The sequence below is a fragment of the Sminthopsis crassicaudata genome, chromosome 2, assembly GCF_048593235.1.
Source record: "Sminthopsis crassicaudata isolate SCR6 chromosome 2, ASM4859323v1, whole genome shotgun sequence".
Taxonomy (NCBI): Eukaryota; Metazoa; Chordata; class Mammalia; order Dasyuromorphia; family Dasyuridae; genus Sminthopsis; species Sminthopsis crassicaudata.
The window spans coordinates 634,737,157-634,749,206 of NC_133618.1; the positions used below are offsets into that span (position 1 = coordinate 634,737,157).

Consider the following 12,050-nt stretch of genomic DNA (forward strand, 5'->3'; position numbering starts at 1 on the left):
ATGGAGCATCCTGCAAAGGACACTGCAGAAAGCAGCTTAGCGCAGGGGATCGGGAATCAGGAAGAAGCTTGGACACTGTGTGACCCCGGCCAAGCCACTTAACCTCTGTCTCTCAATTTCTCATCTGTAAAAAGGGGGCTCACAGCATTTCCCTCCCTTCCCCGATTGTTGGGAGGATCAAGTGAATGATATTTGGAACATTTTGAAACTAAAAAGCATCTTAGAAATGATAGCAAGGAGAAGGAAGAGGGGAAAGGGGGGACAAGATGGGGAGGAAAAAGAAAAGGAGAAGGAAGAGGAAAAGGAGAGGGGAACAAAGAGAAAAGGAGGAGGAAGAAGAGAGGGAGGAGAGGAGGGAAACAAGAAAAGAAAGGAGAGGAAATAGGAGGAAGTAGAAGAGAAAGGAGGGGAGAAAGAAGAGGAGAGCAAGGTAAGGAGAGAGACAAGGAGAAGGAAGAAAGAGGATGAATAGGAAGAGGAGCAGAGAGAAGAAAGGGGAAGAAGAGGAGGAAAGGGAAGAGGGGAGAGAAGGGAAACAATAAGACAGAAGGAGAGGAAGAGGGGGAGAGAGAAGAAATGAGAGGGACAAGAAGAGGAAGAAGGAGAAAAGGATGAGGAAGAGAGGAGAGAAGGATTACAAGAAGAGGAAGGAGAAGAACAAGAGAAGAGGAAGAGAAGGAAGAGGAGGAGGGGAAAAAAGATGGGGAAAAGGAATTCAAAGGAGGAGGAGGAGGAGCAGGAGGAAGAAGAAATGATAAAGTTGTGGAAGAATCTATAAGACACAGCAAATTGAAGCAGAGTTGAAAATGCAACAGTCATTAATGATGAGCCCAAAGATGCCTAGGGGAGAGAATAAGCACTTATTAAGTCCCTGCTGTATACTAGGCACTATACCTTACAAACTTCAAGTTTGATTGAGATGTTTGATACTGCCCTTGAGAGAAAAAGGAATCCTCGAGGAGGAGTATCCTCTATTAAGAATGGCATAAGAAAAGGCCCCAGTAGGTGCTGGAGGAGATGACCAACCTTGTCAGTATCTTTGCTAAGAAATCTTCCGTTGGGGTCAGGGAGACTCACACTTGACTGAAATGACTGCCTAGGCTGACCCCCTCTCCCAGGAAGCGTCTGCAGGAGATTAAGCCAAGGAGACTTACTGCGGATGGAGTTTGTAGAGCGTCCCATCGACTCCTACGGCCACATTAAGGGTCTTCAGGCCCCGGTTCTCCTTGATCTTTTCCACGACGGCCGCCATCCCAGCCCCGCAGAGCTGCGCAGCCCTCTTGGACACCACCCCACAGACCATCTTGACGAGGATACTGTCATCGCAGGTGCTGTTCAGGCCCAGATCCTGCAGAATCGTTCGGACTTGGAGCAGGGCTAACCTATCGCTGCAGGGAGGAAAGGGAAAAACAAGGACAAAGAGTTGACGTTTTTTTCTTGGAGGAAGTAAGGCTGAGTCTTACCTAGAATTAGGGAAAAGTCCAGATTCCTACTACCATTTTACAAATGAGGTTCTTGAGGTCCAATGGTGACCTGCCTTATTTAACATGCAAAAAGAGGAGGAGGGGGAGACAAGATGGGGAGGAAAAAGAAAAGGAGAAGGAACATTTAACGTGCTACTTAGGGAAATGGTTAGGAGCTCAGTCTCCCTCTCGCTGCACTTACCTTTCAATCTGTGACAGGAACTTGGTCTTAAAGATTCCCCGGGTCTTCAGGGCCTCAGAGATCTGACCTCGGAACAGGAAACCCTTTCGTGTGAAGTCAATTAAAATGTTCCGGACAATTTCTCCCAAGTACATACCACTAATCATCTTCTCATATCTGAAACAGGAAGGAAGAAGTGCTAAGAAGGTATCACAGCCTCCATGGGATTCTACACAGCGGGCTATCCCGGAGCATCGCCATCAGTGACAGGCAGCTAGACCGGGAGACGTTTCCCAGAAAGCCATGGCTGTCCCCTAAGCCTGACTCTCACTGACTCTCAGAGGAGAGGGGGATTTCAAGGCAGAAAGGGCTTCAGAAACCATGGAGTCCAACTCTCTTTGTAGACGAGGAAACTGAGGCACATAAGGGAAGTGACATGCAAGCTTACTCAGCTGGTTAATTAAGTCTGAAGCCCTCTGCACCACCCAATGCATGCAGGATTTTCATAACTGATAAGGGTAAGAGTGGAGCAATCCCAAGCATCCCTAGGAGGAGAGCACATAATAGAGGCGTCCCTCCCCTGTGGCTCAGGACAAGCCAAAGGAGAGTTGGCTCTTAGCCCCTGCTATCATGTGTTCTTTCAGCTTCCTTCAACAGTTGGGTTCAACTTGGATTTGAATTTGGAGGAGCTGGGTTCACCTCTCACCTCTGATACCTATGAGACCTTGGCAAGTCACCAGTTTTCTCATCTGTAGAATGGGGGGCTGCAATAGAGGACCCTCTGAGGTCAGTTTACTAGCTATAGTTGGGTAAAGTAACTCCTAATTATTGCTCTGATTTCCCTTTCATGGGTAGATAGTTCTCCCTTTTCATTTTTGAGGCTAATAATTTGATTTTCCTCTTTCCTATTTCTAATCAAATTAACTAAGGGTTTATCTGTTTTGTTGGTTTTTTTCATAAAACCAACTTTTAGTTGTATTTATTAATTCAATATTATTAATTCAATAATTCAATCGTTTTTTTTACTTATCAATTTTATTGATCTCTCCTTTTATTTTTGGAATTTCAAATTTGTTATCTGATGGGGGGGAGGGGGGAGGGAGGAGATATTTAATGTGCTCCTTTTCTAGTTTTTAGTTGTGAGCCCAATTCATTGATCTTTTTTTCCCCTTGCATCCCCCCAATTCCGGTACGTTACATCTCACATCCTCTTGCTAGCTGGGATTGTGGTGGACAGTGACCCTCTCTGAGCGCACCAGCCCACGACTGCCTCTCTGCTCTGGGAGCTCGCCATTTCTGAGCAGGATCCCTCCCCGGCCAGAGGAAGCCTTCCCCGCGCATCCAACAGCCCTGATCCTAAGGCCCGTTCCCTTTATGGCAGTCTGAAACCACCAGGTGGCGCCAAATACCTCCATCATGGTACCACAAGCATCTAAGTTGCTTGGACACTACCAGTAACCTCAAGAGATTATGTCAGGTGGGAAACTGCTGGGGGAGGGGAGAGCTCCTTCTCCCCCAGGAGAATTACAGAAGGGTGTTCCTGCCTTCGGGTCACGTGACGGGGGTGTAGCTGTGAGACTTGTGGGGGACTTTGGGGAGGGGTTCTCCTCCTGGTGGGCTCCCTCCTCCTCCACAGCTCAGGGGAAACTGAGACTCAGAGAAAATGATTTAGGTGTAAATGGATCCCTCTGGTTCCCAATCCAGTCATCCTCCTCTCGCCCCCTCTCGCCCCCCGGACCTCGCCAACCCGTTCTTAGAACTCAGAAGCCACTGAGTACTTTGGGCTTTCCGGTAAAAACAAAGAATTAAAACCCCTGGCAACGGTGGCTGCATCCCAAAGACAGCTCAGGCGGCTTTGACGGTGGAGGGAAGCTGGAAGGACCCCACGAGCTACCAAAACATTAAAGGGGAATGGGGGGGGAGTCTGCTGGGCAGGGGGGGAGCTTGAGCCCTGGGTTAAATGCTTCAGGACGGAGCAGCCGCGCTTTAACCACTTCTGAGCATCTACGCCTTGTCTAAAATGCTCACACATCTTCATCACTTCCTCCCATCTTCTTTTCTTTCTCTCCTCCTCTTTCCTTTCTTTCCTTCCTTCTCTAACTTCCTTTCTCCCTTTGTTTCTTCCCTCCCTTCCACTTCTCTCATTCCCATTCTGCACCTGCCCGCACCCTGGACACTACCTTTGTCTGCCAGCATTGAGGGAATAATCGTCTACAATTCTGTCATATTCTGTCCTAATGTCTTCCAAGCATCCGTTGTCCCCGAAAGCGCCCCACTCCATGTTGATGCACATCCGCCCCTCGTTCCCCTCCACCATCTCGACATTCTTCATCTCTTCCATGTAGCAGGCGTTGCTTCCGGTTCCTGAATTGGGCAAAGAAAGGACATGAATGGTGAGACTCAATGGTAACAATCGAAGGCTAGAAACGGCCTTTCTAAAAATGCTTGGTCTGCCCCGGCTCCGGCTCACAGAGGAAACAGGACCCGTCCAGGGTCACACAGGGATTCTCTAACCTGAAACCGGGCAGTTGTTCTGTCCTTTGCTCTCCCCACTCAGGATTCTGAGTGAGATACATGATCGCTAAGGAAGCTTTGTGACTGTGTTAGGGAAGGAATAGTTTGAAATAAAAGGATGTGGATTCAAATTCAGCCTGCATCTTATTACCAGTATGACCCTGAGCATGACTTTCAGCAATTCCCTGCACACAAGCGCTGCCCTCACAAAGATCTTCATCACCAAGAAGAGGATCTCATGGAACTTATTTCAGCTAATTCACACTAGGATGGCAATGACTGATGGGGAGCTTTTATACTTCCAAGGTCACACAATGTCAGAGAGTCCAGAAGGGGGCATCTCTACACTAGACTCAAGGGAGGCCAGAGTGGAGAGGAGCATTTATTAAGCATCTATTGTGTGCCAGGTACCGTATTCCGTACTGGACATATAAAGAAAGGTAAAAATAGTGCCGGCCATCAAGTCTAATGGGGGAGACCTGCAAACCACTGAGCAAACACTGGAGGCAGACTCAGAGGGAAGGTGGGGCACCACAGGTGCAGAGTACTGTACATGCCATCTAACAGACCCGGTCCTTTTGTTTGCATGAGGTACTTCTCCGTTCCCCCCTCCTTTTTTCATAATTTTTCTCTGCAAAAAGGCTCTCAGGGAGGGGGAAGGGAGGCAAATTAAGTGTTTGGGGGATGACTGGGCTCTGAAGCATCCCCAGCACGTGGGAGTGGGGGCTGCCCTAGAGGGCAGAGCTGGGCTCTGCTCAGGGCCCCCCGATGGCCAGGGGCCATTCTTCTGAGGAGAAATCCTGCCTCTGACATTTACTAGCCGTGTGACCCTGGCCAGGCTCTCCACCTGCCTGCCTCAGTTTCCTCCTCTTCCCAACGAGGGGTTCCTGGATCCTTCCACCACTGGCACAGGGAGGCCGGACCCAGAGTTCCTCTTTGGCTCGGGGGAGGGCGGGGACGGTGAGTCAGGGTTTTCTGGATCAGCTCTCGCTGCCAAGAGTTCCCCTCGCCCATGACTCACTTCCAGGGGAGCCCTGACCCAGCTGCCCTCCCAGGCCTGGGTGTGCTCTTGGGGTGGAAGGCGAAGCACACGGTCCCCAAATCTGCCTCGTCACCCTGCCTCGGCATTTTAGGCTCAGCCCCAAACTAGGAGGAAAGAGTTTTGCAAAGAAAAGGGGAGGAAAGGCCCCAAAGGAAGGATGTTTCTATAAAGAATCTTCCGCTTTTGCTACAGGAATAGGGAAAAAGCCCAATTTTTTACACAGGGGCTCTCTGTCAGTGGCAGAGCAGCACGGTGGTCCCTGTAAGTGTCCTGCTGAGCCCTGGGCTCCCAAGACTTAGGGAAGCCACGCCAACAACAGAGGTATCCCACGGGTGGGGACAGAGGCAGAGGGACCCTGACCTTCCTTCTGGGGGTGGGAGCAGGGGAAGCAGCCAGAGTTACGGGAACATGGGTCTAACCCCGTTGTTCTCCTGTCCCTGGGAAATAAGGGGCCAGAGTTGTCCTGAGGACCCCTCTCAGCAGGGGGTTCTTGGTCAGGTGGCTCTTGAAATGTTAGGGAGCGGCAAGGAGGCCATGGTGTCTAACAGATGAACAAACGGAGGCTCAGGGAGGATTTGGGGACACATGGCCATGATATGTTAGCTCCAAGGGTCTGTCTTATAAGGGTCAGTTCTTCCCAGAGAATCACTATCATCACCCGTGCCCTTCTTCCCTACTATCACCACAATCCCCCCTCCAAGTACAGGCAGAAAGCCTTTTACCAAGGAAGCACTTAATAAACATTCAACTATGTTCAACTAGCACTATCCAGCACTTACTATATGCCAGATCCCATGCTTATGTACCATGCACCAAATATTGGGCTTTGTATGGAGAAGGTATTTAATAAAAGTTCAAGCACTTATTATTATGTGAAGTCCTACGTCCCTGCTCCCAGAGTTTCTCTAATAAGTATTTATTAAGCACCTATTATATGCAACCCTACATTAATACTCTTAGTATCAAGCAAAGGGCCTTTTACCCAGAAGGCATTATTATAGCCGCTACATGCCCGGTGCCAGGTTTACAACCATAAAACAAAAAAAGGGCTTAATCAAGAAGCTGACATTCTCCTATTCAGAAAAAAGGCTTCTTAATAAATGCTGAATTACATTGAATTATGGTACTCCAATCAATTATTACTTAAATGACCAGCTTCATGGCACAGTGAAGGAGCTAGATTCTAATCCTGCCTCAATATCCCTTAACTAACCAGCTTCATGGAATAGTGGAGGAGCTAATTCTAATTCTGCCTCTGACCTTTATTACCAGGTGTTACTCTGGGCAGATCACATGTTTCCTCAACTGTTGCACTCAATGACCTCCCTCCCTTCCAGCTCAAGATCAGTGACCCCAGTGTACCCATTACTGATATGGGAATTCCCTGCAAAAGGTACCAAGTGGCCACCCGTTCATACCCCCTCAGCCATGCCTTCCTATAAAACCACCAACAGAGGTCTGCCCAATGGGCTGGGGTCTTTCTCAAACTCTCCCAGCTAATCAAGGAACCACACACATTAATCATGTAATAAATGTTCAATAAATCACCTCTTTAACTGGAATCCAGCACAAGTACTCCAGGCAAGCTCTCAATCCCTACTTTTGAAAAAGATTTTATAAAATCACATGGAGCAGAGAGAAACTCTAAGAAAAGGCCAGGAGGGAGGAGCAGTTTCTTTGGTCCAAGGATGAAGTCTGCTCAGTATCCAGTAGCTTCCACCTCCCACCTTGGGGCTCCTCCCAGGTCTCACACACCTAATGATCTCTTGACAAACTTGGCCCAGAATCAGGAATACCTGACATCAAACCTGACTATTTATGCTTATGAGCTAGGAGATCCTGGGTAAGTCAATTATCTTCTGCTTGCCTCCATTGATTCAACTAAAAATCTTATTGTAAGGATCAAATATGATAAAATTTGGAAGTATACAGTGGGTGTTCTATAAATGTTTATTCCCTTCCACTTCCCCACTTCCCCATCACAGTTTCTGTGTGTCCTCAGGCTCATTTCCCCAAACTCCACCCAACAGGACTAAAGCATCACCTTTCCCAGCAATCCCATAAATCCATCCTGCTCCAAAGAGGGACCAACAGAAAGAATAGGGATGGCTCTCCTGGAAGAAGATGATTTGATTACCCTGATTGGGTTCAGAAGGCAGAAGTTGGTAAGATGCCAATTTAGACCTCGAAGGGCAGGAAAAACTATGAAAGCTGTGCAAAAGGAGACCAGGACGTGGAGAAAGGTGATGGTCTCCCCTTGGAGGCCTTCAAACACAGCCTGAAGCTGGTCCCTTGGGTGGTGTAGCTATGGATGCTACAGTCGGTGTTCCTTTGGAATCTGGGCTGTACTTGCTGGCCACCAAGAGCCCTTCCAGCTCTCCGGGCCAGTCAGAAGTTAATTATTTATAAACTATCTCTTCAAGGGCATCCTACCCTACCAGCACCTGAAGGGCTGCTTATGGGTCCACCTCCAGTGCCTCCAGAATGGGGGTTCCCCCCACACCTCCACGGCCTGTGAGCAACACCGGCAGTAATGACTGTGCTTCCCCCCAGGTGCCGGACACCAACGATCCCCAGCTCAGCAGAGACTTACCTACAATGAGTCCGATCTCGCAAGTGGGCTCTTCATAGGCACAAGTCATCATGGTGCCCACTGTGTCATTGACCAAAGCCACGACATCCAGGTCGAACTCCTTTGGAGAGGGATGGGAGAGGAGTTAGAGCTGGGACCTCCCTCGGGGTTTCATATTCACTAATATTTTGTTTTTAGGCCCCCAGGAGGTCTGCATTCAGTTCTGGGATCACCGGGCAGCCTTGAATCCAAGGCACTGCAAGTCTGAATTCTGGCTGTATGCTACTCTTGGTTTGACCTTCTCTCCACCTGACCTCGTCTGGTATTGTTTGAAATGGATTCAAACCCTGTCTCTGGTGCTGGCTGCCTATGAAATGATGGGGTTCAGCTCCAGAAGGAGTTTGTAGTTTGAGCCCCTTGGGAGACTGGGAGACAATAAAGCTATCGGTTTTTTCCCCATCCAGACATATGGATCCCTTGAAAGAGGTTCACAGACTCCTTTAAGAACTCTGACGTTCAATGTTCTAAGACTTGTCTTGGTTCTAGTTTCTAATATTTTTAGCATCTAACAATATTCCAAGTCCCAAGTTTTTGATTTCTCTTCATTTTCAGTATTTAATGCTTTAAATGTAAAGGCCCCTGTCAGCTCCAACCCTAGATTCTAAGGTCTCTCCCATCTCTGCTATTTTATAACTTCATATAATTCACGATTGAACAATCGGTAAACAGAGAATGTTTGAGTGGTTTAGCCAAAAGCCACGAGGCTTTTGTGAGAGGATGGTTAGAGCCAAGCTACGTGTCTCAGACTTGTGTGAATCTGGTCAAAGTCACTCAGCCCTCCCAGCCCCGGGAATAATCACTTATTTAGTGCCCTGAATGTCTAAGCTCTAACGCTACAGGGCAGAGGAGGTGCCCCTCTCTGAAATCCTTGGTCAAGGCCATGGGCCTCGTGAACCTCCAGGCAGCAAAGGAGCACCCAGGTGGGTCTAAGCCAAGTCTCACATCTCTCCTCTTAATGGCTTCTCTCAGCAAGGTGGGCACATCCTGTCCTTCACAGTTGGATGCGTTAAATCCCTTTGTCCATGTGAGCAAGATGCCCTAAGGAAAGAAAAGGTGCGTTTTTAGCAGCACGCCAAGAACACTTGCAGGCTTGCAAGCTACTCAAGCACAGAAAATGTGACTTATAAATTAAAAAAAACAATGATTCATACATTTTTAAACCCCACGGTTTTCATAGTACTCCCCCATTTATTAAGTCCGTGAGGGAGATTTTGTAGCCTCATGATATGACAGATGGAACCTGGCTCTGGGCGGCCCAATGAGCCTCCAGCAGAGCACGTGTGAGAGGGAGAAGGGCGAACTTTGTTTCAGAGGGAGGGCACCAAGGAGCCTCAACAACTCACCCCGTCTAAGCTCGTCTGTCTGCAAGGGAAGGAAAAGGTGAAGCCAAGGGGTAACCGGGCACCCTTGATCCCCATGTAGTCCAGGAAGTCCGAAATACAGGTGACGATGTGGTCAAAGAGCTACAGGAAAAGAGGGGGAGGGTGAGAGTCTGCACTGAGAGGGCCAGGTCAAGCCCAGGATGCCATTTCTAAGCCTCAGTTTCCTTAGCTTGCTAGCTCTAAATCTATCACTTTATGGTTATGTGTCTCTGAGCACTAGATTGAGAGTCAGGAGAAACTGCTGCAGGCCAAGCCCTTCCAGCCACTGGTGCCCCTGCTGGTTCCCGTGCCCGGCCGGGAAGGGGCCAGCGTGAGGGACACAGAGGACGGTCTGAGGCTTCAGGACTTGCTTTCATCCCAGCTTATCTCAAATCCATCAGACACTAGCTGTGGGACGCTGAGTTTCTGTCAGTCTCAGTTTCCTCATTTGTAAAGTGAGAACAATAGCATCTATTACTGTGAGGATCAAATGAGATAGCATGCTTAAAGAGCTCTGTGAATCTTACTGCCCTATCTAAAGGCCAACTATTATTTTGTTGCAAAAAAGCAGCACTTTAATTCCTCTAGGATGCTAGTTTTCCAAAGAAATAGATTTAATAGAATTATTAGTAGACTAGAAATGGATTTAAATATTATTCAATATATTTAAGTAAATATTAACTCAAATGAAATGTTAACATTACAATAGGATTCCTAGAGTGTGGGTTCCTAACACCCCACACACAGCCGTCATGGTGCTGGGGTTGGATGGAGTTTTCCTGGGGCAGCCCCCCCCTCACTCTCTCACCTCCTCCCCAGTTCCCTGCATCACTTCCTCGGGGATAGCATAGATTTTGTTGTGCATTTCAACGCTTCTCTTCTTCCCGCTGCGGATCTTCACCAGCAGAACCCGAAAGTTGGTGCCGCCAAGGTCCAAGGCCAAGAAGTCTCCGTGTTCTGTTGGGAAGCAGGAGAAGTGAGCCCGCCAGAAACAGAGCAGTGTCTGAGCATCCCAAAGGCCAGGCTGCGGCCTGCTCGGAAACACTCCCAGATTTCATCGAGAAACCCCAAATTAGAGAAACGAGGGCTCCAAAGACATGGACTGATTGTTCTCCCTCACACATACGTGCACATACAAGTGCATGCACAACCTGAGGGAGCACTCTTAGCTGTGATCTCGACCTTCACTGATGCACTGATCCCTCTCCAGGGAACCTCCAGGACTGAGGGAGATGCCCATTGCTGCTTCTGGGACATTGCTGCTTCTCTCCCAGAGAGAAAAGGGGAGGGGGATTGTGGCCACTCCCCACCCAGGGAGCTCACCTGTCCCGTCGGGGGTGCCGCAGACAAACGAGGGCAGCATTTTCACTCTGGCTGATGCATTGGTCTTCTTCTGTAGCCCAAGATCCATCTCCACTCGCAATCTGTTCTTCACCTGATTGAGCTGCTCGATGGAGAGCTTTAAGGGGGCCAGCATCTCTTCCATCTGCTTTTGCTGTTCAGCCAGCCGATAGGCCACAGCGGTCACCATGGCAGCCCCCTTCCCGCTCCCACTCTCCGAGAGGATGAAACGTACGTCGCAGTCAGGGACCAAGCGCCGCAGGGTCTTGTGGAACCGACGAGAATACCTGAATGGGGAGAGGGACGATGTCAGATTTTTGGGACCCCCTTCGCACGCTTCTCTGTGCCACCACCACCATCGCACCATCCATGATGCACTTTCTCAGGTGATACTTTATAGGGTCTGCCACTTATCTCTAAGAAATACTGAGAGCCTGCTTAGGAAAATGGGGGTCATGTTGGAGGAAAATCATTCTTCAAACCTGAATTATCTGCATTCAGCATTTACATCCCAGCTTTTTCTTTTAACTTTTAAGAAGCTTCTAAGGTGATAAAGATAACCATACTAAGACTTTGGGGACACTATCACATAACACTACTTTGCATTTACATGGAGCCTAGAAAGGCTTGGGGAGGGGAGGGGATGGAGAGAAGGGACCAAGAACGCTGGACCTGGAGCCAGGGAAACCTGAAGCCCTCTCCTGCCTCAGTGATTTACTCAGAGCTCAACTCTTGCTCAGTCACTGAATTTCTTGCAATCCTCTCATCTGCAAGGTAGAGAAAATCACAGCTCTGATTGCTGTGAGATGATCCAGGTCAAGTAGTGAAGCCTAAAAACCTCATTTGCTAACCATTATTCTTATCATTCTTTTTCATTATTGTTGTTTTTGTTATTTTTCCAGCTTCCGTGCTGCCTTCCACAGACAATATGCTCTGTCTGCGCTTGGGGATCAGTTCTCTCTCTGGAGGGGGAGAGCATTTTTCGTCTTGGGTTTTTAAGGCAGTGTCTTTCACAGCTCGTCCTTGTCCCATATTGTTACTGTGTACAATGATTGCAGGAGGTGATTTCTAACCCATTCTTGGGGCTTCTCACTTTATCCGTGGAGCTCCATGACCTCTATGGGTTCTGAAGGCTCATGTGGGGGGAAGGAGGGGATGAGAGAGAGTTTCCCATACCTCACAAAGGATGGAGTGTAACAGGCTGACTGGGTGGCTGACCTGATTGATTCTCATATTCATGGGATTATCAGGATTAAAACCAGAAGTTAATTAACTCAGCATTTTCCCTGAATGCCTACTTAACTCCTGGAATTTCAATTTCCTCTCAACTATAAAATGAATAAACCAAGACCTAGAATAAGCAATTCACAAAGGTTAAATGAAATGATGACATAATGAGATGGCAAATTGGTCTTGGAATCAGGAGAATCTTAAATTCAAATCTAGCCTTAGACAAACCTATTCACTGTGTGACCCTGGACAAGTCACTTAACCCTGTTTGCCTCAATTTTCTCAT

At 48.3% G+C, this 12,050-nt stretch overlaps 1 protein-coding gene across 4 annotated transcripts in view; it reads right to left on the minus strand.

Annotated features, from left to right (window-relative positions):
* HK1 (hexokinase 1) overlaps nucleotides 1-12,050 on the minus strand; it is a 112,518-nt gene that overhangs the window by 586 nt on the left and 99,882 nt on the right. For all 4 annotated transcript variants that reach the window (XM_074296553.1, XM_074296555.1, XM_074296554.1 and 1 more), the window contains 8 exons: nucleotides 10,517-10,821; nucleotides 10,002-10,150; nucleotides 9,176-9,295; nucleotides 8,775-8,870; nucleotides 7,794-7,893; nucleotides 3,825-4,008; nucleotides 1,666-1,821; nucleotides 1,155-1,388 (listed from right to left, as the gene is read on the minus strand). In XM_074296553.1, coding sequence (XP_074152654.1) covers nucleotides 1,155-1,388; nucleotides 1,666-1,821; nucleotides 3,825-4,008; nucleotides 7,794-7,893; nucleotides 8,775-8,870; nucleotides 9,176-9,295; nucleotides 10,002-10,150; nucleotides 10,517-10,821 — 1,344 coding nt within the window. The remainder of the gene's footprint in view (nucleotides 1-1,154; nucleotides 1,389-1,665; nucleotides 1,822-3,824; nucleotides 4,009-7,793; nucleotides 7,894-8,774; nucleotides 8,871-9,175; nucleotides 9,296-10,001; nucleotides 10,151-10,516; nucleotides 10,822-12,050) is intronic.